At 45.7% G+C, this 24,062-nt stretch overlaps 12 protein-coding genes and 1 non-coding gene across 13 annotated transcripts, besides 1 other annotated feature; 4 read left to right on the top strand and 9 right to left on the bottom strand.

Annotated features, from left to right (window-relative positions):
- Positions 1–20: 20 nt before the first annotated feature.
- CPA1 (LALA0S05e02322g1_1) lies at positions 21–1,220 on the bottom strand (the record flags this gene model as incomplete). Its single annotated transcript, XM_022772170.1, has 1 exon — positions 21–1,220. The coding sequence occupies one exon, from the start codon at positions 1,218–1,220 to the stop codon at positions 21–23; it is 1,200 nt and encodes a 399-aa protein (XP_022628520.1).
- Positions 1,221–1,266: 46 nt separating this feature from the next.
- Positions 1,267–1,344: a sequence feature (Short protein (LALA0_S05e02300g, CEP62293.1) was converted to a misc_feature.).
- Positions 1,345–1,866: 522 nt separating this feature from the next.
- On the top strand, positions 1,867–1,938 carry LALA0_S05e02278r. Its single transcript has one exon. It is a non-coding gene; the product is annotated as a tRNA-Arg (tRNA).
- A 2,605-nt stretch (positions 1,939–4,543) lies between these two features.
- Positions 4,544–5,881, bottom strand: RAX1 (LALA0S05e02256g1_1; the record flags this gene model as incomplete). Its single annotated transcript, XM_022772169.1, has 1 exon — positions 4,544–5,881. One exon carries the CDS (start codon positions 5,879–5,881, stop codon positions 4,544–4,546), a length of 1,338 nt encoding a protein of 445 aa, XP_022628519.1.
- A 566-nt stretch (positions 5,882–6,447) lies between these two features.
- On the bottom strand, positions 6,448–7,449 carry LALA0_S05e02234g (LALA0S05e02234g1_1; the record flags this gene model as incomplete). Its single annotated transcript, XM_022772168.1, has 1 exon — positions 6,448–7,449. One exon carries the CDS (start codon positions 7,447–7,449, stop codon positions 6,448–6,450), a length of 1,002 nt encoding a protein of 333 aa, XP_022628518.1.
- Positions 7,450–9,555: 2,106 nt separating this feature from the next.
- On the top strand, positions 9,556–10,653 carry PPE1 (LALA0S05e02212g1_1; the record flags this gene model as incomplete). Its single annotated transcript, XM_022772167.1, has 1 exon — positions 9,556–10,653. The coding sequence occupies one exon, from the start codon at positions 9,556–9,558 to the stop codon at positions 10,651–10,653; it is 1,098 nt and encodes a 365-aa protein (XP_022628517.1).
- A 53-nt stretch (positions 10,654–10,706) lies between these two features.
- QNS1 (LALA0S05e02190g1_1) lies at positions 10,707–12,851 on the bottom strand (the record flags this gene model as incomplete). The annotated part of the gene is made up of 1 exon (XM_022772164.1): positions 10,707–12,851. One exon carries the CDS (start codon positions 12,849–12,851, stop codon positions 10,707–10,709), a length of 2,145 nt encoding a protein of 714 aa, XP_022628516.1.
- Positions 12,852–13,088: 237 nt separating this feature from the next.
- LALA0_S05e02168g (LALA0S05e02168g1_1) lies at positions 13,089–14,120 on the bottom strand (the record flags this gene model as incomplete). The annotated part of the gene is made up of 1 exon (XM_022772163.1): positions 13,089–14,120. One exon carries the CDS (start codon positions 14,118–14,120, stop codon positions 13,089–13,091), a length of 1,032 nt encoding a protein of 343 aa, XP_022628515.1.
- Positions 14,121–14,376: 256 nt separating this feature from the next.
- ASP1 (LALA0S05e02146g1_1) lies at positions 14,377–15,513 on the bottom strand (the record flags this gene model as incomplete). The annotated part of the gene is made up of 1 exon (XM_022772162.1): positions 14,377–15,513. The coding sequence occupies one exon, from the start codon at positions 15,511–15,513 to the stop codon at positions 14,377–14,379; it is 1,137 nt and encodes a 378-aa protein (XP_022628514.1).
- Positions 15,514–15,819: 306 nt separating this feature from the next.
- On the bottom strand, positions 15,820–18,486 carry OSH3 (LALA0S05e02124g1_1; the record flags this gene model as incomplete). Its single annotated transcript, XM_022772161.1, has 1 exon — positions 15,820–18,486. The coding sequence occupies one exon, from the start codon at positions 18,484–18,486 to the stop codon at positions 15,820–15,822; it is 2,667 nt and encodes an 888-aa protein (XP_022628513.1).
- A 548-nt stretch (positions 18,487–19,034) lies between these two features.
- On the top strand, positions 19,035–19,253 carry DAD4 (LALA0S05e02102g1_1; the record flags this gene model as incomplete). The annotated part of the gene is made up of 1 exon (XM_022772160.1): positions 19,035–19,253. One exon carries the CDS (start codon positions 19,035–19,037, stop codon positions 19,251–19,253), a length of 219 nt encoding a protein of 72 aa, XP_022628512.1.
- A 172-nt stretch (positions 19,254–19,425) lies between these two features.
- Positions 19,426–19,599, bottom strand: NOP10 (LALA0S05e02080g1_1; the record flags this gene model as incomplete). Its single annotated transcript, XM_022772159.1, has 1 exon — positions 19,426–19,599. The coding sequence occupies one exon, from the start codon at positions 19,597–19,599 to the stop codon at positions 19,426–19,428; it is 174 nt and encodes a 57-aa protein (XP_022628511.1).
- Positions 19,600–19,930: 331 nt separating this feature from the next.
- Positions 19,931–21,691, top strand: SWA2 (LALA0S05e02058g1_1; the record flags this gene model as incomplete). Its single annotated transcript, XM_022772158.1, has 1 exon — positions 19,931–21,691. The coding sequence occupies one exon, from the start codon at positions 19,931–19,933 to the stop codon at positions 21,689–21,691; it is 1,761 nt and encodes a 586-aa protein (XP_022628510.1).
- Positions 21,692–21,798: 107 nt separating this feature from the next.
- Positions 21,799–23,979, bottom strand: ERG7 (LALA0S05e02036g1_1; the record flags this gene model as incomplete). The annotated part of the gene is made up of 1 exon (XM_022772157.1): positions 21,799–23,979. One exon carries the CDS (start codon positions 23,977–23,979, stop codon positions 21,799–21,801), a length of 2,181 nt encoding a protein of 726 aa, XP_022628509.1.
- Between the last annotated feature and the right edge of the window lie 83 nt (positions 23,980–24,062).

Here is a 24,062-nt window from a genome sequence, read left to right as displayed (position 1 = left end):
GGAGTGCTGTGCTCTTGATTTTACAATACTCTCTCAGTGGCCATGGTGTGCACTGGAACCTCGAATCTGACAGCAGCCTTGGCGCTTGACTTTTTGAAGTTCTGGTACGCGGCGATGTTGTCAAAATACTTGTCGAACAAGACAGCGGAGTCCATGGGCCCACCCTTGGCCTCAGGGTGGAACTGAGTGGAGAAAATTGGCCTAGTTTTGTGAATGATCCCTTCGTTCGAGCCATCGTTCAAGTTCACAAAGTAAGGCTTGAAAGTGTTGGCAGGAAGGGTTTCGGCGTCGATGGCGTAACCGTGGTTTTGGGAGGTGATATGGCACTGACCAGAGGTCAAGTCCAGAGCTGGGATGTTGTGGGCTCTGTTACCGTACTTCATCTTCACGGCAGAGGCGCCGGCAGCCAGAGCCAACAATTGGTGGCCCATGCAGATACCAAAGATGGGTAGACGCTCGAATTTGGGGTCTTCCAGCAAATGCTTCAAGACCTCGACAGTAGAGCCGCACAGGGCTGGATCGCCAGGACCGTTCGAGACGAAAACACCGTCGAATTGCTGTGCAACGTCCTGGAGTGGGTAGTCGTGTGGGAAGACAGTGACGTTGGCACCACGAACGGCCAGACAACGCACAATGTTCTCCTTGACACCACAGTCGACCAAAGCGATGTTGGCAGTGGCATTTTGAGCGCTGATATGGTATGGTTGTTTGGTGGACACCTGTGCCACCAAATGCGACTTCATGGTGTCGACGAAAGCGGGAGCGGGCTTGCCGTCGTCCACAACGATACGGCCCAGTGAAGAGCCCTGTTCACGCAAATACTGTACAACGCTACGGGTGTCGACGCCAGTGATGGCAGCAACACCTTCTTTGATACACCACTCAGACAATGACTGCACTGCAGTCCAATGGGAGTATTTCCAAGCGTATTCGGCAACGACGATCCCGATAACGTGCGCGTTGGGACTTTCGAAATATTTGAGTAGGTTGTGTTCGTCACGGGTCTCGCCGGATGGCACACCATAGTTACCGATCAAGGGCTGGGTGAAAACCAAAATTTGGCCCTTGTAACTGGGGTCTGTCATCGACTCTGGATAGCCCACCAGAGACGTGGTGAACACGGTTTCGCCCGCAACGGAGTTTGGAGCCCCGAAAGAGATACCTTCGTGCGAAGGGCCGTTTTCTATCTGGAAAGTGGCTTTAACGAACTTTGGAGCCATTTTGAGTGTGTTTGTTTGTGTGGGTATGTTTTATGCTGCTTCTGTTTCAGTAGCCGCTAGTTTTCCAGATATGGTCCGGTAGATAGTCTTCACAAGTGCAGTTGGTATGGCACAGCCTAAACATGCACAGAAGAAAAGAGGAAAAGTTCTAGAGAAAGATAATCTTCTAATACAATCGTGAACGAGTATTAAAATGAACTTTGTAACTACAACAGACGGGATAATTCAAGAATACTTCCGACTTCGTTAACGGCTTAGTTGTCGATCTTCTTATACTCGGTGAGATGCGATGCGATGAGCAATAGAACCCATCTCAAATTTTTTTCATTTTTTTCAGTGCTTTTTTTTTCCTACAGTGGGATTATGTATGCATGATGTGAAGAGCGATAATAGTCACGATGACATCAGATACGACAGGTAAGAGGCAGTAGTTGTGGGTGGGTGCGGTGAGTGTGTAGAGGTAGCTGGGCGGTAGGATATACAAGCATTTTTGAAGAAACGATGTCGATTGTGACTTGGGTGTAGATAGAGGGGGTCTGAATGTAAAAAACGAGAAAAATACTGATCACTTCACACGGATATTACGTAATGAGCGACTATGTGCATAGTACTACCGAGTTGATTTTCTCGACAGATCTTAAAAGTGGCTTGCGTGGCGTAATGGCAACGCGTCTGACTTCTAATCAGAAGATTGTGGGTTCGACCCCCACCGTGAGTGTATATTTTTTTGGGGATCCGGTGTCGTAAGAGGTTGGCGCTTGTATGTGCTGGAGAAAAAGCGAATTTGGGCCTGCTAGACACGTCACAGTCACCCACTGTACGAGAGCTCCGCGAAAATGGCTTCTACTACGTACCCGATTATACATTGCGTGTTTTGCCGGCAGGGTCCCGGTAAAGGGTCCAGACACTTAGAGGGTAAAATGGGCAATTTTCGTCTTGGGTGATGAGTTTCGAACATACTTCTCTGCCTGTGTGTTGCATCTCTCAATAGATATGGTGGACTAGACATGAAACTATGGAACGCGTAGACGCGTGGACGCATGGAGGTTTGGATTTTATATTCACGGTGAAACCCAAGGAGAAACGATGAAATTTGATATTGTGAGGAATTTGTTGTAACACAATCACTATACACGGGCCCTTTTGGTCGATCTGTCCTGGTAGAGCTACACATGAAAGAACCGATCGCCCACGACCAATCGCCCACGACCAATCGTAACATTTGGAACCTTCCGAGCCAGTAATAAAAAATCCATCCCACTGTCACGCTGCTTGGTTGACGAATTGCCTGCTGGAGCGCGTCAGAAAGTCGGGTCAGGAAACCTCGTCACACTCGAGCAACAAGCAAACGAAAAGCTGGAACGCCAACTTGAAGGCTTAATTGTCGGTCTCAACGCTGTAGCTTGCACTGACAGCCGGTAACCACATCCGATCGATATTGCATTGATTTTGCGGATCCTTCAACTAGTGAGTACATTTCATCTCATGTATAGCGGCTTGTATGATAGGCTCATTATTGTCTTGGATACTGAGAACTGTAAATATAGGGTGTCCGAAGATCCTACAAGGTCAAATGGCGACTCCAAACGAACAAAGTATGTCAACGTCCTGTACCCCGATCTAGTAATCCCTTAGACCGTAAAAAACTCCGGATCTTTCAAGGTGTGAGGGCATGTGGAGTCAGCTCTCCTCTCGCGGGAATTTTGACCGTATTCTAGCATTGTTCGGAGGAATCACAGGCTTCGAAATCTTCCATTCGAGCCCCAAACAATGGAAGAGTACCAAAATGGAGCGAATTTTACCAAATCTCTTGATGTCCTTTTCACTCACCCTACTCGGAGCCGAAACTTCATTTCAAAGCAATGCGGATGCATACAATTGATCCCTAAGATGCGCGCAGAATGTATGCAGCGAATGTCGGTTTTACAATTCAATAAACCGTGCATGACATGGTTTGTATCTGCAAGGCAATGAGCAATTCTTTTAATGACAAAACAATTTGCCTCGTATGGACTTTCTCAGGTGGATGAGTGCCCTCGCGTATCGTAAAACTACGGCTCTTTGAGCCCATGAAACGCCTTGAGTTTGCACTTCTCTAGTGCGACATTTTCCTGCTCACTTCGTTCTTTACTGCGAACAATTGTTCGAAAAGATTCAAACATAGTAGGATTGATCTTGCTGCATGTAGATTGGATGTCAAACCTATGGCTTTCCAATCCCGATGATTTCGACTTTCGTACGACTTTTGGTAAGGCACCATTACTAAAGACATGTCTCAAGTGCTCATTCCTGAACTATCACCGTGTCTCGAGCTCTAGCATCTCTGTTCGACGTCAATCAGGAGCAATTGTTAGTAATGCCAGATTATAGACTTGCTAGTCTTGTGGGGCCTCCTTCCATGCCCAGTAGCAATGGTGAAATTTTGGAACTGGCAAAATGCACCCTAAATTCGAAACTGATCTTCGACTGGAACGAAAATTGTTTCTGAACATGGTTGACACCAACAGGTGTGTACTAAACGCAGGACCACTCGGGATACCTGGATTCTAAATTCAGCATCATTTGTGGTCTCAAAATTTCAACTCCCATGAAAGGACCAATTTCTCAACAACTTTTTCACCAAGCAGTAGGTCGAGGCCTCGTCCCACCTAGATGTAAGCGTTTTCCCATCGTCTGAGGTCTTGAAATGGCTAGTTTGCATCACTTCATCTGCGACTTTGACCAGTATACCACCTGGGAGCCCTGGGTGTTGCAGAGTCCACAAAATATCGGAAGAATAAGAGGAAAGACTTTTTCCTCATACAGTTGATTCCGACCTCTACTCTTTTCCACTTCTTGTGTTTGAAAGGTGCTCTAAACTTTCCGTTGAGTTAGCACTTAAAGCCCATATTATTCAAAAGCCTGAATTGATTTTGCCATCGGTAACGTATCTATTAATGAATCATTCCTCTAGGTAGTGTTAACGATCTCTCTATCGCATCGGCTCGAGTATCACGAAGGGTGTTTTACACTGTAGAATAGTCTAATTGAGACTTAATTTCATTTCGAGCTTAGTTACCTCACGTTTCCTTGACCAGAGTACATCAGGTAAAATAACCAACTGGAGGTGATACAGAACGAAGCAGGTAAATGTTCACCTAGAGAAATCCAATTTGGCATGATCAGGACGTTCTCATCTTTAGACGCATATGGTGCATCAGCGTGAGTTAGTAGAGAAGATCATTGCATCAACTTATGTACGGACTAGGTGGCTGGGTAGACATGCTATGTAGTTTCTATCATCACTTAATATCGCTTGGTGTGTACTCTGTATATCCTCACCTTCACTGCAGTCTATAACCCGGCACGCAGCTGAAAATCACGGTAAAGATCGCCGTGCCGACAATGATTAGGAAAAAACACCACCATGCTCGGCGTTTGATCATACTATCAACAAGCGGGTTTCGTATTTTAACCAGCCTGCTGGCACCGCCAAAAAGACGTAGGAAAATGGGAGCTCTATATCCCATGCGGTGGTTTGCAGAGTTGCGATTGAGCCCTATTTCGAGGTCTTTGTTCGAGACCAGCTCATTCGACACCAACGACTGTGACACCCCACACAAGGCGTACAGAATATCCACCTTATAAATCCCCGTCCATATAAAGTAGAAACCCAGGAAAAACAAAACAATCGTAGTTACTCTAATGCCACGATTGTAATTCAAGAACACAAGCACGTAGCCCAGCCATAGTCCCAGCCATAGAAACACCATGCCCAGAACTATGCGAGAAAGCGACGTATAATGTGCAAAAGGATTTGTGGTTCGTCTTAGTGACCCGTTTGCATCGTGAGATCGTGATGTTTTCGCCTCTTGGGTGAGGTCATCATGCAGGTTATGCAATGCCACAGAGGACAGGAATTGAGGGAAACACTCCATTTCCAAAAATTGATATGCAAGCGACTTCAACGGCTCGAAAACGTCCGGAACGTGTCGCTGTTCGGTGACCACCATGTGTAGAGCTTGCTGACGCATGTGATCGGGCAGATTGATCAGATAACGAGGACTGTTTATCGGAGATCTCAAATAAGTGTCCACAATCGTCTTGGCGTTGCCTTGCAGTTGCTTAGAAGTTATCTGAGCCTTACGCGTATCGTGGGCCTGTGTTTTTAGAAAATCGTCAACAAGGCCAGTGAGAGGGCTTCTGAACGGTGCGTCCTCATGCAAATCTTGGTCAGTATGTTTCTGCCAGTTTTCCAGCAGACGTGTGAGTCTGGGAGAGTCAGTTTGGCCCTGTAGAAACTGGGAAACTCTTTTACTGTCTTCAAAGTCGAGAAGCCCGTCATTCATGAGTGCTTCCAGCAGCATCGAGCTGGACATCGATTCCCTATTTTCGGGTGTCTCAGCTGATCTATTATTGGTATCATTGTTGTTGCTTCCCTCTGAGGTTTTGGACTTTTCCTGCACTTCTTCCCACTCTGCCACACTTTCGCGGATTCCGCGAACGTAGTCCTTGCACAGCCGTAGATGAGCCATTGTGTCTATCCAGAAATCCAAAAAGTTGATAGCGTATGGGTACTGTGAGAGGAAAGTGTAGAACGACCACAGATCAACAGGTGTGGTAGTTTGACGGTTCAGCACTTCATGCAGGGTCGGTAATCGATCAGTTTCTGACGCATTCATGGCGTAGGAGGAGGACACAAACAAGACAGATCGGCAGAATTGAAAAAAGCCAGTATGGAATCCTGACTGCGAATCACGGATCGGAGGTGTCTTGTATTGGTGCTGAAGTGAGTTGTATCAGAACTGCACAGTTCATTCTTTTCGACCTGAGATTCTCTGTATGTTAATTAACGTAATTAATTAAGAGCCAGCACATACGTAGATAGTGACATCGTCAAAAACGTGACTAGTCATGTTTTTGTTTAGCCGATTCAACATTCTATTCTTTAAGCTGTATTTGAATTGCAAGCCGTGTTGCATTTAGTGATTACTGTCACCCACAGATCAGAGCTCGCCTGCTTTCCAGGATACGTCAAGCGTTTTACTTTCGTCAACGTACGTTATGACTATCTCTGTAACAAAGAAGTAGAGAATCAAAACACGGACGGACCGTGCACTCCCTTAACTTAAACCTTTAAAAATATGTTTTTAACCTTAATTATCAATCACTCTCCAAAGCGATTTTATGCTGTGCGAATGGTGCGTGTAGTGTACAATGTGTCGCGATGCACGGGTGGCCCAATTGGCTAATCCTGGGGTTCTTGTTTTACACGGAGCATGCCTTCACAGCTGCGTGTAGCCACATGCTGGTTGAACCACTCTGTATTGTTGTCGAACTCCTGGTAGCACGCGGCACACCGGCCCTTGGATCGATTGCGGTGGGTTTTGGCCACGCCCACAGGGTAGACAAAGTGGATGGCTTTGAGATGCATTTTGTATGAGTCTTTACGGGAAAAGGCCCCAGTAGAATGGCACTGACACTCCGGAGCCCAGTAGGGGCACTGAAAGTCCTTGACCACCTGGTGTTTTCTCAAATGCCGCGACAAATAGCCCTTGACTTTGAAGCTGGCATAACAGTGCTGACACTCAAATACAGGCGGAGCTTGTTGCCCAAACGTCACATCGCCGCCCGACGAGGAGCTAGTACTGGCGACAGAGATGTCTGTCGTATAAGGTGACAGCAGCTCCAAATCTGTGAAAGGTGATCCGGTACTGAACTGTGTTCCTAGAAGCTTTTCGTCCAGCGAAGACTTCCTTCCGGCATGGACGAGGGCGCCGATGTGACTATTATTTTCATTATTGCTGTTGTTATTATGATGCTGAACAGCGGCGTGGGAGGCAGTTTGTAGGGTGGTGGTTCCGTGCAGATTTGCAAAGCCCTCATCGTGATCGTCACCCTGGTGGTCACCCTGGTGGCGGTCCTGGGAGTTCCTGGTGTGCTCGGAATTCACGAGGTCGGCCCATATATCGTCCAACGACTCAGAGGTTGGTGTCAGGCCCGTGAGAAACGATCTGTCGTCGGGACTCACGCTCGAGGGAACGAGTGTTGTTGTAGATGGGTCCTGAAGCTCATCGAGGGAATCGTAGGCATGATGGTGAGATTTTCCCGGAGTCTCTGATGAAACGACGCTCCAGGTTTCCAACAGCCGGTGGCTTTCCTGCTGTTTTTGCAGTTGCCGGTGGAGCAGTCCCAGCGACACCAAGTTGTCGTCCGGGACGGCGATCTTGTCGAACTGGATGTAGCCCATGTTGTAGGTGGTGGTGGTGGTGGTGGTGGTAGTGGTAGGGGTCCTATTATCGTCAAATCAAGAGGTCGATCGACCTGGCTTCAAGACGGAAAAAGCCTGTAAATGTGGAAGAAGCCCCGACGGCTGGCACAGGGCAGCGAGAAGAGCCGTAAACAAGAAAAGAAAACCAACTTTCTTTGTAGGAACCAAACAACTTAGTTTGGTCTGGTGTGCACGCTTGTGAGAGGAGTACGTGCAAGTGTGAGGGTTGATTGCTCGGTGAGTAGCTTTTCTGAAAAATAAACTTGTGTTCGTTTGAGCGTACGGCACACACAAGCATTATAAGACCCTCGTCTTCCACCAACTTCCACACCACTTGTATACATATATATGAATTGAGCGACGCACGATTTTTTTTGGCAATTTTCTACAGCCTACGTACGTTCTTACACCCCCTCCAATACCGACTCGCTGAAAGCACTGACAAAAGCCAAGAAGAGCGGGACGTATGTGGCACGCGATGTTTTCCTCATCCACTGTCAAGTCAAGATAACGGTGAGTGACGCCATGGTTGTTTCTGACTGACGTCTACTTTATCTGCTACGACAGTATTTGGCCTCGAGATACTGGAAAAAAAAATAACGACAACGACAGATGAGAGATAAAGACAAGACAACCGAAGAACGGAAAGACAGAAAGAGCAAGAAAGTGAGTGAGAAACTGGGTTCGATAATATTGGTGACACAATGCTGTGAAAATGTGTGAATTTCTCGAGGTACAGCGATAGATTTCGGTAAACTCGTCTTATTGGGCTGTCGCTACGTAGTAGCTAGTTAGTAGACTGGTAATGGATTTTGCCAAGCTGATCCGGCGTCATTCCGTCCGTTTTTCCCGGTGTTAAGTAAGAACGACTCATGCTTGCGTGCATGGTACTTAGACAGAGCCCGAAGAGTACTGGTGAGAAAATGTTCGGTCGAGAGAGAGAGAGAGAGTGTGTGTGTGTGTGTCGTTGGTCGTGTAAGGTTACTGGGTCTCTTATCCAGATTACAGATGTGTAATGGCTGTGGAAGAGCCGTACAATTTGGACAAACGAGCCAAGAACAGGAGACCGGGAAGCACACAAGGGGAGAGAGTCGGGTGCGTGAGTAGGTGTCTGTTTCTGCAGCGGATGCGTACCCAGACACACCTAAAACTTAAAGATGTAGATGTCGCTTTGTACGTGAGCGTGGTGTGTGGGTGTTTGTTTTTCATGGAGTGGTGAGGTTTGTTGTTGGAATAGTCTAAATTAAGTGAGGAACGGCTTACAATTGTGGTCTGTTTCTGGTGTGCGAAGAGAGGCTCGAGATAAGGCCAGTTGGTGGTTGTTATGTTTTTTTATCTACATCTGTTTCTCTTGCTACAGATTGCAATACAAATGATAAGCAGAGTTGTTCGTACGGAGCGATACTACGGATGTGAGCTCGAAAATCCAAAACGGATCACAAGCGGATCACAATCGGGTTGAAGTCGTATACTGAACGGATCACAAACGGATCCAAGATTTTGTAAACGCTCTCGATCCACTTACCCGAACACAAATGTCTGGAGGTGCACGTGCAAGCTGGGACTATACTCTGTCGACGATGACAGCGTCAGTAAATAGTGATAAACAAAATGGTATAAGCGTTAGGTCCCGTCAAACTTTGACATTCGAACCAAGTCCAGCGTCCAGTTGCTGTTGATTCCCTTTACACTCTATTCCTTCACCGCGATTTCCGCCGTGGACACCAATTTCTGTCCCAACTCATGAAAAACAGCCGCAACGTTGTCAGAAAATTCCTACTAGAGCGTAAAGAGTGGACATATCCTCTCAAGTTGTGACATACTCATTTCTCGGCATTTTGCAGCTAGAAACGTCACTTAAAACCCAGATCTCGAGAAATTATGCACGTACATAGTGACACGGCTCTTCAACAATTTCGTCAAACTCCGGAACCCTACCTTCTTTTCCTCTCCTCTTGCTCAGAAACGTTCCGATTTTTCGACTTCCTGGCCAAAACAGCCAATTAGCCCACATTCATAGCTCCCCAGCACGCTTTCGGCCACTTTTGGTTTGCAAAGTCCCCCCCTTTCTGTGTCTGTTGCAACATGTCCGATGCCCTTCGCAGAGCGTTGTTGGCCAAAATGGAACACGCAGATACAGTCATTCAATCTGGAACAACGTCCGAATCGGCTCCAAAAGTGAACCCCCCAATTGATCTCCCGAGCTGGAAGGACTTTTTTGACCAGAATGAGACATTTTCCATCGAAAATGGTGATTTCACCTTCAATTCCTACTTCACTTTACCCACTTCAGAAAGTCTCCCCAAGAGTCCGGCAAGCCGAAATATCCCAATTTTTGTTTTTCACCATGGTGCAGGCTCATCAGCATTGAGTTTTGCACCTTTAGCACGCAGTCTTCACGAAAAACTCGGAAATCAATGCGGAACTTTTGCCTTTGACGCTCGGGGCCATGGCCAAACCAAAACACCCGATTCTGCTTCCTACCGTTTGGAAGATTTTCAAACCGATTTCTGTCAAATTTTGGAGCTTTTTAGTCAACGTTACCTTGCAAGACTATTCACGAGCTCGAATTTCTGCCTTATCCTTGTGGGCCATAGTTTGGGAGGCAGCATATGTTGTAGCGCCTTCAATCAATTCGACCAATTTTTACGCCAAAAAATTGTCGGTGTCGCAATGCTGGACATTGTAGAAGAAGCAGCCAAGAAGGCTTTGAATACGGTAGACACTTTCCTAGCCAAGACTCCCAACGTTTTCCCAAATTACAAAGCTGCAATCGATTGGCACGTCCAAAGAAGACTTTCCTCTCTAGAATCAAGTGCTCAAATATGCATTCCAAGTCTTTTTACTCCGACCGAATCTGGCCAAGTAGCCCGCATAACTAATCTGACAACATTTCGCCCCTTTTGGAGCACATGGTTCACAGGACTTTCTTCAAGATTTGTGAAATTGCCAACCAGCAAGCTTTTGATCTTAGCCGGTGATGACAACTTGGACCGTGAACTGATAATAGGCCAGATGCAAGGTAAATTCCAACTAGTAGTCTTCCAAGACTCTGGCCATTTCATAGAGGAGGACTGCCCTGCTAAGACGGCTTTAACTCTAATCGATTTCTGGCAGCGAAACGACGTTAAAAACGTACGTATAAAAACTAACTGGTCTAAAAAAGGCTCTCCGACTCCGTAAATTCTAGGCAGTAGACTAATTTACATTTATCATGACTTATAGAGACAACCATTTTAATCAATAGACATGACTTCTATATCACTGATATCTTTGCCCTCGCATTGATCGACAATTCGGTCAATCTTTTTGGAAGCCCAGGCAAACCTAGGGTTGATCAAAAATGGTCTCAGATCAAAGCGATTGTCATCGGGAGAATATTGTTCGGCGTGGTAGCTAGGTGTGATAACCGTTTGCTTATGTCTGTTGATAGCATAAAAGAAAAAGAACCGCTTCACTTTCTCTGCTACTTGTCTTGGGGTCAGCTTGGGACTCCATTCGTGGAGCAATTTCAAAAACATTGAGTATGGTCCGCATTTTTCAACCTTTCTCAAGTATCCAAAAATGCTGAGTTCCTCATAAGTCATTCCCATGTCTATTTCATCAGATTGGACATAGTCTTTAGTTATGGGTTCTAATTCTGCAGTTGGTGTCGCATTCAAAAATTTGTCCAAAATTGGCATCTCATAGGTCTTTGCGGCGTAAGCAATAAACCTTTTTAAGTCTGTTTTCGAAATTCCGCCGATAGGATTGATATCTGCCGAGGAGCAGTCGTACTTTGTCAAATATCCGCGCAAGCATTCGTCGACATTGGCACTTCCCAAAACCAAAAGACTACCCCCGTTTGGAATGCGACGTACCCATGGTAAAAGCTGAGCAAACAGGTAAGCCAGTACCATACGCAAACGAGCTTGAATATTCTGCAAAGCAAGGTTTTCTGTTTGAGATCCGCCGAAAATTTTGAAAATCGGTTTCTTACCGGTCGTCACTTCGAACAAACTTACGACGCTGCTAACCAAGCTGTCCATATTGAAGTCGACGTGGTATGAAGATATCACATTAGCAAGTTCGCGACTTCTTGCTCTGGTTTCTTTAGAAGAGTTCTCGGTGCCCATGAAGCAAGTGTGAAATACAAGCGATGCCAGTTCTTGTGGGGTCGCAGGTGCCCAGTCGCGGTCTTTACGGCAAAGTCTCCTAGCGTCTGCCAAAACTTGTAAGTTACCTTCTTGGCATTCCTTTACCACCAATCGACACATTGAATGAACAATCACCGCTGTAGCGCATGAGTCTATTCCTCCAGATAGCGGCAAAAAAAAGCCGGTACCGTTGCAGCGTCTCAAATAGTCCCACAACCAACAGGCAGGTCCTAGGGCTATTTCTTCTTCGGGGGTATGATAGAAAATGGATCTACTTGATGACGGGGTGATTTGGGGGTTGAATCTGCTGGTTACAGGCGCAAGTTCCTCATCCACGTCAATCCTTTCGTATCTCAAGTCACTGACGGAGGCTTGCAAGCCGCGGGACATCACAGAAGCTCTGTAGCTACGCACTTCTTCCAAATCAACGGTTGCAGTGATGACTTCGACGTCTTTGAGACAAAACTGGCTTCCCTGAGCAACAACGTTTCCGTTTACTGCGATCAAGGCACATCCATCGTAATACAGACGATCACCGTCACAGCCACGCTGGTTGGCGTAAACGTACACACCTCCACAACGTCTAGTGGCACTTGTGATCAGTTCAAGTCTACGGTTAAGCTTTCTTAACTCATGATGGGAACCCGACGAATTCGTGATGATTTCCACACCGTCCAAAGACATGGCAATGTGAGGCGATTGTGGCGTGAAAAGCTCCTCACACGTTTCTGCACCAATACACGTATCTAGCGTTCGGACTACAGCATCACCAAACTCCACAAATTTCTGGCCTGTGATCTTTTGGATCATAGGGGGAAGCAGAAACTGCTCTACACGACAAGTTTTCATCCAAGGTGTGAAAAACCTCATTTCTCGATAGTTTCCGTCGTTGGCCAACCACATCTTAGGTCTAATGAACAAAATGCGTCCGTTCAACGACAAAAGCCGACAATTGTAGCGAACATTTTTGTGCAAAACTGGCATTCCAATATCAAGCAAGATTTCATGAGTTTCCCGCGTTCTGATAATCTGACCATACATTTCCCATGCATGTAAGTACACATCATTTTCCAAAAAGTGGTCCAAGCATCCGTAGCCGGTTATTTCCAATTCTGGACCCACTCTGAGTCTTGCACCCTTCGCTTTGGCCAACTTAATGGATTCCAGAATACGGTCTCTGTTTCCCTCGAAATCAAGAGCCCACTGGTTCAAATTACACGTCGCAACCGTGAGTAAATGAGACATGGTGCACAATTGAGAGATAGATATATATCAGATGGTCAAAAGGCTTCTAAAAGACGGTGTTTAATGCTGGCGATGAGATGATATAGTCAGGTTGAGGTTACGTTATCTCATCATTATTAGAGTACTGCTTATATCTACAAAGTACTCGCGAGTGTATTCGTACAAGGTTTCCAGCTCGAAGATCAAGATTCACCGCTTCAAGACCGCCAAACTTCTGATTTAGCCTCCATTCATTCATCAATTGGATGCGTATGTCGCCCTGAGACGTTCTTGTAAGTGCTCGGCCGCTGTAATTGTAGGAGGGGTCTTGCCCTGCGAATTTTCCGCAACAAGTTTGCTGGGTACTGGAACAAGCTTTGTAGCGTGCTCTGGATGCACGAAAAACACAATAGAATAACGATCACGCTCGCGGGTTTCCCCTGGTGCAAATTTGACACGGTGCAGAGTGCTTTTGAGCACTCCAGCAGTCCAGTACGACAATAAATCACCAAAGTTGACTACTAAAGGTGGAGCGCGGCCCTCGTATTGAGATCTGACGAACGGAACCTCATCCCAGTTTTGCGACTGGGTGTCTCCTGTTTGCAATTGGAGCCCCTGTTGGCCCTCACGTTGGAATAAAAGCGTCAGTGAACCGTAGTCTGTGTGTGCACCGGCTCTGATGGTAGTATCGCAGCCTTCATTGTCGACTTTGTCGTCCCTCGTCAACGGATAGCGCAGCATTCTGAATACACACCCACTGGCTTGGTCAGGACGGTGTCTTTGGGTGAAAAAGTCTGGGTTTTCCACTTCGAGACCCTGGCTCATCACCTGTAGAATACGCATCGCTGTAGCGTGTAGTTTTTTAACAGTCTGAGATATCAGGTCGCGCTGGGCATCAAAAACCTCGGGAACCGGATTTTCGTGATCTTCAGCGGTGTGAGGACGATTATTAAAAGTGGCATCGTCCACATTAAAGTCCCCAGTTTTGAAGTTTAGATTCCCAAAATTGTACGCTTCTTTGAAGTCGCGAGCCTTGAGCGGATCCAGCTGCTCATTGGTGAAATGGGTGTAGCCGATATTGTTGGACTGAATAGCATACCGGCTCTTGACATCTGCAGGTGTCTCGGTGAAAAACTGCTTCGACAGGCCAAACAAAGCGTCCACTTCATTCTGACTGAAATCATGGCCGTCTACAAATAAAAACCCTTGCAATTGTGCCGCTTCAAGCAACGGTCCACTGATATCAGCAATGGGCTTTGAGATATCGACAACTTTTAGCGGATTCGACATGGAAAAGATAGAAAATGGGTTGTGGCCGAAAGCAAAAGTGTGCAAGGAATCACAGTTTGAACTCAACTCTACTAAAACCACCTCTCTTGGATACTTATGCTACATGTAGATATGACGAGCTTATCAGGTTGACAATAAATCTAGCGATGCCCTCAGAGCGTCAGGAAATTGTAACTGTGATCTTGAGATCGGGCAGTTCAAACCTCGACCATCAGTCCTTAGAGTTGTATCGTAGCATTGTGCGTTTAGATCTATCTCACCCTCCGTAAGCGTTGCTGAATACCTCTCTGATTTCGTTCAGGCCAAACCGCTCAAACAGGCATAATTGTAGTAAGATTCTACTCTTTTCTGGATTCAAATGTCCAGACGCAATGACGTTGTTTCTGGTTGCTGTAGATTTATGTTTGGGCATGTTTGCCCTAGGGACCATCCCATCCATCGATCTTTTCGAGTAGATCACCGGGATTGACAATTCTAAAATGGCATCGTTCACAATCGACGGCAGAGATCCCGCACCCATTGTAGCAATGACCAGGCCCTCGCAAGTCTGTGCTACCAGCTTGACCAACTCTGGTGACAAAGATTGGTGGCCATACAAGACATGCACGGTGGGGAAATTAGAGGAAGAGCCGTTTGGCGCGGGCGAAAGTCCGAGCTTGAACTTGTGGCATACCTCGGGCTTGGCTGGAGGCCAGTAGTAATGAACTTCGTTGTTGACAAAGTTTCCCAAGTAGCCCTGTCTCACGTTGAAAGAGTCCAGTGTGTTGGCGTTGGTCTTGGTAATATAGTAGCCTGCAGAAATCTGGTCATTGAGTGAGACCAACACACCCCGGCCGCGCGAGCTTTTATCGGCCGCTATGCAGATTGCCTGGTACAGATTCATGGGTCCATCTGCAGAAACACTTGTGGAGGGTCTCATCGATCCTACAAATACCACTGGAACGTCACCAGAGTCGATTGTGCTTTCGATGAAAAAAGTTGTTTCTGCCAAAGTATCCGTACCGTGGGTGATCACAATACCATCAAAAGTTTGCAACGCTGCAGATACCCCGTTGTAAATACTCACCAGTGAACTTTCGTCGATCTCTTTCGAGTCAACGTTGCACAGTTGCTCATAGTCGATGTCGCATATTTTGGAAATGTCCGGAATCGATTCCAACAACTCTTGTATGGTCAAATCCACATGGTAGCCAGCGGTATGCGACGCTGAAGCACCTTTCGACGCAATCGTTCCACCAGTGCCAAAAATTTTGATTTTTGGCAGTTTTTTTGCAAGACGTTCGGCGTTCAATCGATCTTGCTCGTCAGCATCATGGCCCGAGGAGAGCAGTGTGAATTTAGAGGACTCCAAGTCCGCACATATTGTAGTGATCTCAATATCGTTATTGGGCATTGCTTGATGAGTCTCTTGTGGTACAGTTTTGATGGCGATGAGGTGGTGGAACTGTACTGGCGATGAGCTTGGAATTTGACAATCGTTAACACGAATCTCACACCCATACACCACTGCGTACCGCAGTGTAACAGCGACGATACCGTTGAACGCTAAGATGTTGCAATATATTTATTGTTCTACTCTACAAGCAATCCATCCTTTCATGTAGGGAGCTCTTTGTAAGTAATGGGCCTTGCCCCAGATAATCAGTGAACTTCCTTCAAAAATGTCCAAAAAAAAAAGATCTTCATACATTCGGCATTCTCACCATAAGGGAACAACATTGTCCCAGTCATGACGTCTCCTTCTCTCCCAGTAGCCCTCAGATCCAGTTATGACCTCCCATTGATTTTCCGAGACTTGACGGAAGTATTGAGGTATAGTATCTTTACCTTCTAAACGTCTGGCACGCTGTTGCTGTTCAAGCTCGAGCTTCAAACGCTCTGCTTCGGCTACCTCGCCGTTTTCATATAGACGCAGATCGGGCCTTAGCCTGGAATCTGTGGCTGGAAGGTTTCCCTTTTCTATTTCCGTGATTTCGTTCAAATCGGCAGCAAATTGTGTGAAGCCGTATTTGCGTTCTTGATGTGGAACGAGCTTTCCTGCTTCCCAAATTTTGGCGCCAGTGACTGCGTCCACAATGCTTTTGGTCCATCCTCCCTTCAAAGTGGCCACTTGTTTCGAGCCATGGTGGATAGCAATAGACACTTCCTCAGAACGTCCGCTAAACATTCCCGCCGCCCTAAAGGCCACTCGAGCCTTCATGTTGTGTGAAGAAACAACCTCCATATGGTTGGTGGGCTCCACATACCGCTCTCCGGCAAAAAGATTTTTCAAAATTGTAGCAGGTTGCGACCATTCGTACCGCTCTCCAGTTGACTTGAACGTCAACTTCAGCTCACCTTCGTTGACAAATTCAATAGATTTACCCCAAAACTTTTGGATAGGACACACGGAATAAGATAATTCCCACTCTGCGTGCTCAACGTGGAATGCAAATTTCTGCGGTTTGTGTGAAACTTTCTCCGAGACTAAACGAATGCCTTTATCTTCACGAACAAGCTCAAAAGTTTCTCCCAAGAGCGGGTTGAACGGTTTACGTAAAGCACGCGTTTTACTCCTATGCATTGACAAATAGGAGCAAGTGAAAGCTGCGACTAATGCCATCCGATGGGCCTCATCTGGAGTAGACGCGGCTTGGTTCAGAAGTTCACTGTACTCAAATGTCTCTGATAGCGTTTGCAAAATGGTTATGGGCTCGTTTGATGTTATAGGCATTGAAATGGAGGTGAGGTCTTTGCCAACGTTTTTTCTTAGATGGGAAAGCAGGCTGGGAGGAGATGCTACAGCTTCAGGAATGTCCTGGCGACGTGCAACTTTTCTTACCTGGTCCAATGGGTAAAGGTCTCCTCCCGCTGGCGCCGGTACACTCTTTTGCACAAATTTTGCATCATATTTGGATGAAAAGTCATCGTCATTGTCCTCAGCTTTTCCTGTATGGTCTTCCTGAGATAGCATTAGCGCGTCCACGCCTTCTTCGTCATTCAACATAATAACACCGTCCGTAGACTCATGATCCAGCTCGTTATTGAGGTTATTGTCCTCCGCGTCATAAAATTCGTCACTAAAAATGGATCGGTTATCTGAAGATCCATTTCTGTTAATCATGTTGGTGCTGAGATTCAGCCAATGTCGTAGTAAATCTTCCACTTCGCCTAAATCTTTGTAAAGTTGATGTTCAAAGGGTAATGACGGCTGCTGCTTCTCATTGGTGCCATCCGGGATGGGAGTATTTACAACCTCAGTTGAACTGTTTTTGTGCTTACCGAAAATATGAGAGAGTGAGTGTGTTGAGGGTGTTCGTGACACGGAACTCGTTTGACCGCTTGACGTGATTGCACCCTTCAAATCTTGAGCAGGAGGAAGATAGCTGAGTGACTTTGCGCGACATTTGTCTAATTTTTGCTCGATAACTCGAAGGCCCGCCAGAATGCTGGTAGGATCAGATAGTTCTGTGGGTGGTTTTGTAGCCCCTGGTACTTTTTCTTCCTTTTTGTAGCAGTCTTGTAAAGCACTTATCCATTCGCTCCACGAAGACTCATCTTTGGCCTTAAGCACCCAGATTTCCATTCCTGAGTCGATAATAATCAATCTTGTCATTTTGTTAGCGCTGACTGTTGCTAGTGGAATCACAATTTCACCTCTGCACACGTTGTTGTGTTCGTTCAAGTAATAAGAGAAGGCCTTATACTTGAGATCTAGTTTGAAAAACCTCTTGGTGAAACCTTGAAGCTTCTTTCTTCTCTTTTTCAGCATATATCCTTGCAAGATACGCCCTTGTTTAACACGAAGAAGCTGTGAGCGACTTCTATGAACCGGAATGTTGGGCCCTTGTGTTTTGTTCTCGACGCCGAGCAAAATCTTCTTTTTGGCGGTCTTGGAAGCCGTATTGTCAAGAACAAAAGCGTAGTAGCCATCTTCGTCCGCTTGGATGTTACCCTCGACAAATTCGTTACCTGGGATGGTACCGAGCCATTTGACCTGCGTAAAGCCTTGACTGGTCAGTTTTTTGTCCAATGGGATGTCCTGCGCCAAATGCTGAACGGCAGAAATCGTTTTGGAGCGATTTCTTTGGTTGACGTCTTCTGTTGAAGAATTACTGCGATTCAATGCGTAATCAAGCAGCGATTTCGTGTCTGGGGCAATATGAACGCTACCGGCTGAGGGAGAGCCATCCCCGGTATTTTTGACGACTCCTTCACCAGACCCATTCTTCTCAAATGCGTCATTGTTGATAGTCGTCTGTCGTTTGTAAATCCCAGCTTCTACCGACCTTTTCAAAGGTTTCAATTGGAACGTAATAGTGTCGCTTTTTTGCACTTTGAGCCACCGAACCACGAAAGACCTGTTCTGCACATCGATGGTCTCCATGACCGAGTTGTAATCGCAGCAATTGAGTCCAAACCCGGAGTTTTTCAAAAGTTAAGGTCAGGTTGACATGGTATGTGTCTTTTTGCCTTGAGCCTTTTATTTCTTATAAGGTAAGTTGTAGCTATCTACGGAAAGGTGACACGAAATACAAAAGTGATAAGAGTTTTTAATAAAATGTAAGTAATGATTTGTGAAGCGTATTTCAGAAGCTTTTCGATGTATTCGGGACCATTGGTTTCTCACAAGCGTTTCTATAGAGATTAAAATACGATTTTGATGCTTCGTGGGAGTTATTTGGGACTCTGTTTATTTCTCTTGTCTTGTTTCTCTTCCCAGCTTCTTCTGATGTCAATTTCGATGTCATGACAAGTATATAAATTAGTACTTGTAGTTCTTAATTCGAGTGAACAATTTCAGTCAAAATGGCCATTTGGGATATCAAGCGATTGGTTTTGGCCTCTAAAAAGCTTTCGGTTCAAATCCCCAAGCTCTTCTTGCCAAAATCGCGATTTTGATCGAGATTCTCGGGTAAATTTGAGCCAAAAGAGATGGAAAATCCGTACGAACAAGTTCACCAGAGTATCTTGGCCCGTATAGTTAACAACGTTGAGCGGTTGAATGAAAGTGTTGTGACTCTAAACCAGGAGTTGCAGAATATCAATGCACGCAACAAGAACTTGCAGATTATGGGCCAAATGAGCGAGAACTATCACAAGAGCGTGCAGTTCAATATGACGGCAACGAACCAAAAACGGGAGCCTTTGTGAAAATTGGGAGGGAAGCATGCAGCGGAATCCACGAGCCATCACCAAACCTGTTGAAACTCTTCGGAAACCAGTACCAAAAACCAAAAAAAAAGGTGAAATGTTTGTTGGAAATAAACACACTATGTTATTATTATTACTATACATCCGAACGCCGGTCGCACGCTCATCCTGTTCAGTTTGGAATCATACCAAATCTCTTCTTCAACGTCACTCTCTGTCTTGAGTACTTGTCGTCAGGAGAAAATCTAGCTGGGTGCGCAGATTTGGTAATTTCACCCTCGTCGTTCAGCTTCTTCAACGTGTACACACGTTTGCCATCCGGGCCCAAAGTGTACATCAAATGCATGGCGATTGATAACTGAAACTTAGGATTGTCTAAAGACTTATAGAGTGTGTCTTTCAATTACACTCGCTTCATCAGCTTAAGTGATGAGATGGTAATTTTTCATCATTATTTTTCACATTTTGAAATGAAGCTCGCTATGTACGAATGTACTCGAGTCTCCGGATTATATAATCTGGTGATAGCACTATCCACGAAATATTAATTATTTCAAAAAAATCAAATAATTAAAATTAAAGGCCAGCTTCACGAACTTGACGGGGGCTCTTTGCCCTTGTATCATACTAGCTATCTTGTAGGTATAGTAGTTAATTCTCCATTATCAGTGATTTGCATGGCCGATCCGTTTTCAAACCTCTTCTCGACATTTAAAGGTGTTGAAAAGAATGAAGGGACCGCAAATGAGCAAGTAAACGACAATCCAGTGCCTCATCAATCAACGGGTTCAAGAACTCCGGTTTATTCTGATCTAGATCAAATTTTGGGAACCAGAGTCGTTGAAAATGTTGCTCAACCGGTTTCAGACGACTTAGATGACGCTTTTGACGTATTTAACTCCCCAACCCCGCCACAAATGCCCGAATCATCCTTCGAATCCACATATGGGCAAGTGAACTCTGAACCACCGGTGGTGGACGAAATAAAAGATATGGAAATAGCCAAACTTATGTCGCTCGGGATGAGCTTGGAAAAAGCCACTGACTATCACGACCGAGGGATAGTGTACGAGCGTATCGTGGAAAGAATGTCTCACAAGCGAGAAAATGATCTCAGACCAGCCGATCGCAACACAAGCGAAGAACCGGATCTTTTCTCGCTCGCTTCGGGATGGCTGTCGAAAGGACGTACATTTTTGGATTCCACTTTCAAACAGGCCTCCAGCCCTCAAGCCACCTCGTTCAGTCAGCACATCTCGGCCCGGTCAGAACAAGACAGCGCGCAAGTAGGAAGTCATCGTTCCTTTCGCCCAAACATCGGTACACAAAATCTGTCGGCAAATCGTAAGAATCAGCATCCACCAACGTCTAACTTAGCAAGAAGCGCTCGTGGACATTTCGAGGTGTCTGAGGAAATACCGAAAGCCAGCACTTTTGATTCGGAAGCTTCAGTAACTCAACGAAAGGACAAAGCAGAAAACCTACTCGATTTCGACTTTGATTCGTCCGTTGAACCCCATCAAGACAATTTTACCAATAATGTTCATCTATCACCCATTGAGCTTCATAGTTATCAAGAGTTCAAGGGCAAGGCATCAGAGGCTTTTACAGCTGGCGATTATGACCTTGCGTTACAAAATTATGAGAAAAGTCACAACAGTTTGCCTTCAACTCATCCTTGGCAAACGATTTCACTTTCAAACATGATTGTATGCCAATTGAAGCTAGGTCAGTATCGAAATGCTCTTGAAAATGCAGATGAAGCTTTGAGTAAAGTGCCGCTGAATAATTTAGATCAAGAGATTCCACATGCTGCACCGGTTAAAACCTTCAAAGATATGTGGACGAAAGTTCTGTCAAACAAGGCACAAGCGCTTGAAGCAATCGAAGACTACAAGAACGCTCTACTCACATATCAAGCACTTATAGAAAAGGGAGTCACATCCAAAAAAGTCCTTGATGCCAGGCTCCGCTGCCAAAAGGCTTTGGACCCTGAGAAGTTCAAAGCCACATCGAAACCAAAACCTAAACCTGTTTCAACCACAAACAGAGAAGCAAGCCCTTTTATCTCTCAGCAAGAAAAAAAAAAAACAGCTCAAGGTAAAGCTTCCAATGCTTTAGAGGATCAAAGATTTCTTCTCCACGACAAAGTTGAGCAACGTGTTTTTGCTTGGTCAAAAGGCTATGAAAAAAACCTTCGCGAACTACTAGCTCGCTTGCAGCTTATCCTAGATTGGTGCGATTGGAAAGAGGTACCTTCTTCTACGTTGGTGATGCCCAAGAAAGTCAAAATAACATATCTGAGAGCAGCCTCTAAAACACATCCCGACAAAATACAGGAATCTTGGCCCATGGAAAGAAAAATGGTTGCTGAGTATGTCTTCACCATTTTGAGTAAGGCCTGGGAAATTTTCAAGGAGGAGCATAAAATGTCTTAAAGGTAAATCATACGTCATTTTTTTTCTTGTGGAAAGGTGTCTTTTCAGCTTCAATGGGTCTGAACTCGCAACCTTCAGACGCCTCATTATTCATTTTACTTATCAGGCTACTCTTTTACTTCATACCTTTTGGCATATAACCCCAGCGCCTTTATTGGAAATAAAAATTTATAGCTGGCATATTCGATAGCACATGAATGGTTGAAGACACCTTCTGGGGCCTGGTAAAACCATTCACCAGTTGCAGATTGCTTACCTTTCAGAAATTGAATGCCTCGGTCAATAACTGGCTTGTCCGGAAATTCCGCAAGCAATAAACCTATGATAGCCCATGCTGTTTGAACAACTAATGATGTCTCGGCTTCCACGTAGTAATGCAATTCGCTCGATTTCATAGATTCGCTCCAGCCACCGTCTGCTCGTTGCTTAGAAACTAGAAAGTCGCATGCTTTCTTTGCATGGACAGAGTTGCTGTAAAATTCTCCAACAGTACTGAAAGCCTCTAGTGCAAACATGCCTGCGTACGTGAAGCAGATTCCCCAGCATCCGTACCAGCTCCCATCTTCCCACTGTGCCTTCTTCAAGTATCTTATAGCAATGTCGATGGCTTTTTCTATCTCTTTCTTGCGATAGGTGTAGAACTTCGTGAAGTAGGTCAAACCCAAAATGGAAGAGTCCGTGCACTCCACGTAAGGGAACTCTACCATAATGTTACCGAAGACCTCGGCAGGGTTCAACTTTTCTAGTGCCGTGGTCGCTCTTATCTTTTCGTAGGTTGCGAAGGAGCCATACTCAAATGACCCAGTATTCTGCAGTCCTAAGAGGACGTCAATTGCCTTTGATAGTCGCTCATCTGATATCTCGTTCCTTATACTCTGGAATGCAGGGGAGTTCTTCACCATGATGATGGCTTTGAGCGCTTCAGCGGTGCAATCAGACACTGTGTAACCCTGAGTTTTCGTTGAGAAGGGCCATCCTCCGATCCTTTTGTCTCGGTAGCTTCCTGGGACACATTCTGTGTCAAATTGTGTTCTACAGAGAAATTTGTAGGCATTTTCAATGGTCGAATGAAACTCAGGTCTCTCTGCCAGCCCGGCCATAAAGTAGTATTGAATTGCGAAAGCACAGTCCCACGTTTGTGCTCCATTCGTGCCCATCACTGTGAGACCAGTAGGACCCATGAATAATACTTCATTGAAGCCTTCTAGAAAGCGGCCAAACTCGGGTGAATCGCGTCCTTCTTCTATCAAGGTGACAACAGCACAAAGTGCCATGTTCACTGGTGCGATACACAAGTAATCGGTATTCTGGATTTCCTTCTTAATGAGATCATACGCCCTCCTATTGCTGTATTTAGCAACAAAACCGGGCCTCAGGTGTTTTCCATAAAACGTCAGGACGTTGTTTGCCAGGTCCAGAAATTTTGTGTGGGGGTAGTACAGATCCACATTGCAAACAGTGTTGCGATGTTTGCTAAAATCAATTGAGTCGAATTTCTGGATGTAAATTTCATCTCGTATTTCTTCTAGGAGCGGTGTCACCGCACATGAGTACTCTACCGACGCTAGATATCCGAGCGCCAAGAACACAGCTCTTGTATGAACCCACCATTTACCAGGGTGAATTGGAAGTGCATACGGCAGTAGCCAGAGCTCAGGTGGCACAGGATTGACGCCTTCCCACTTATAAAGATTTAGTATCGAGAGCCATGATTTACCCCAGTGCGGAGCACCAATTGCGCCGCCCAGTGTGTGAAGGGTTTTCCGGGCTCTTTTGCACACTATATGGTCAGCTGGAAGACCCAAAAGTCTCACAACCACATAGTTTATGGCTGTTCCAAAAGCGGTAGATTTGTCAGTTTCGTGAAGTCCCCACCCACCGTCGACGGGATGTGCCGTATTGACCAGGTATCGCAACAATTCGATTCTCACCGGTTCTGGGATCGGAATTGCAGCGCAGTACATAGTTCCCACGTAACCCACCGTCAAAAACATCGGTCCTTTATACTGGCATGGGAATATACCTGATTCTGGGTCTTGCAGTAGAGAAAAAAAGCGAGCACCTTGTAAAGCAGCTTCAAAAGCACTTTTTTCGTCCCCATTTCCCAAGGCTTCGGGCCTCTGAAATCCTGGGCTTCCCAACAAATAACTTGCGTACGATGACTGTGCATCGTGCTTTGCAGCTTCTTCAGTCAAGTATTCCCATTTTTCACTGCCTAATTCATCGACTCGGAGTCTCCAAAGAGTGCGGTCAGTTTTGGGAACTCCCAATTCGTCTGAATAAAGCATTGTCAGTTCACGTAGTACTGGAATTGGAATGCGTTCAGGTCAGTTGGTATGGTTTAATGTTCAAGTTTGGTCCAAATTTTCCA

The sequence above is a fragment of the Lachancea lanzarotensis genome, scaffold LALA0S05 (assembly GCF_000938715.1).
Source record: "Lachancea lanzarotensis genome assembly LALA0, scaffold LALA0S05, whole genome shotgun sequence".
NCBI classification, from domain to species: Eukaryota; Fungi; Ascomycota; class Saccharomycetes; order Saccharomycetales; family Saccharomycetaceae; genus Lachancea; species Lachancea lanzarotensis.
The sequence above is the reverse complement of the archived record's forward strand: the minus strand, read 5'-3'. Positions and strand labels throughout refer to the sequence as shown.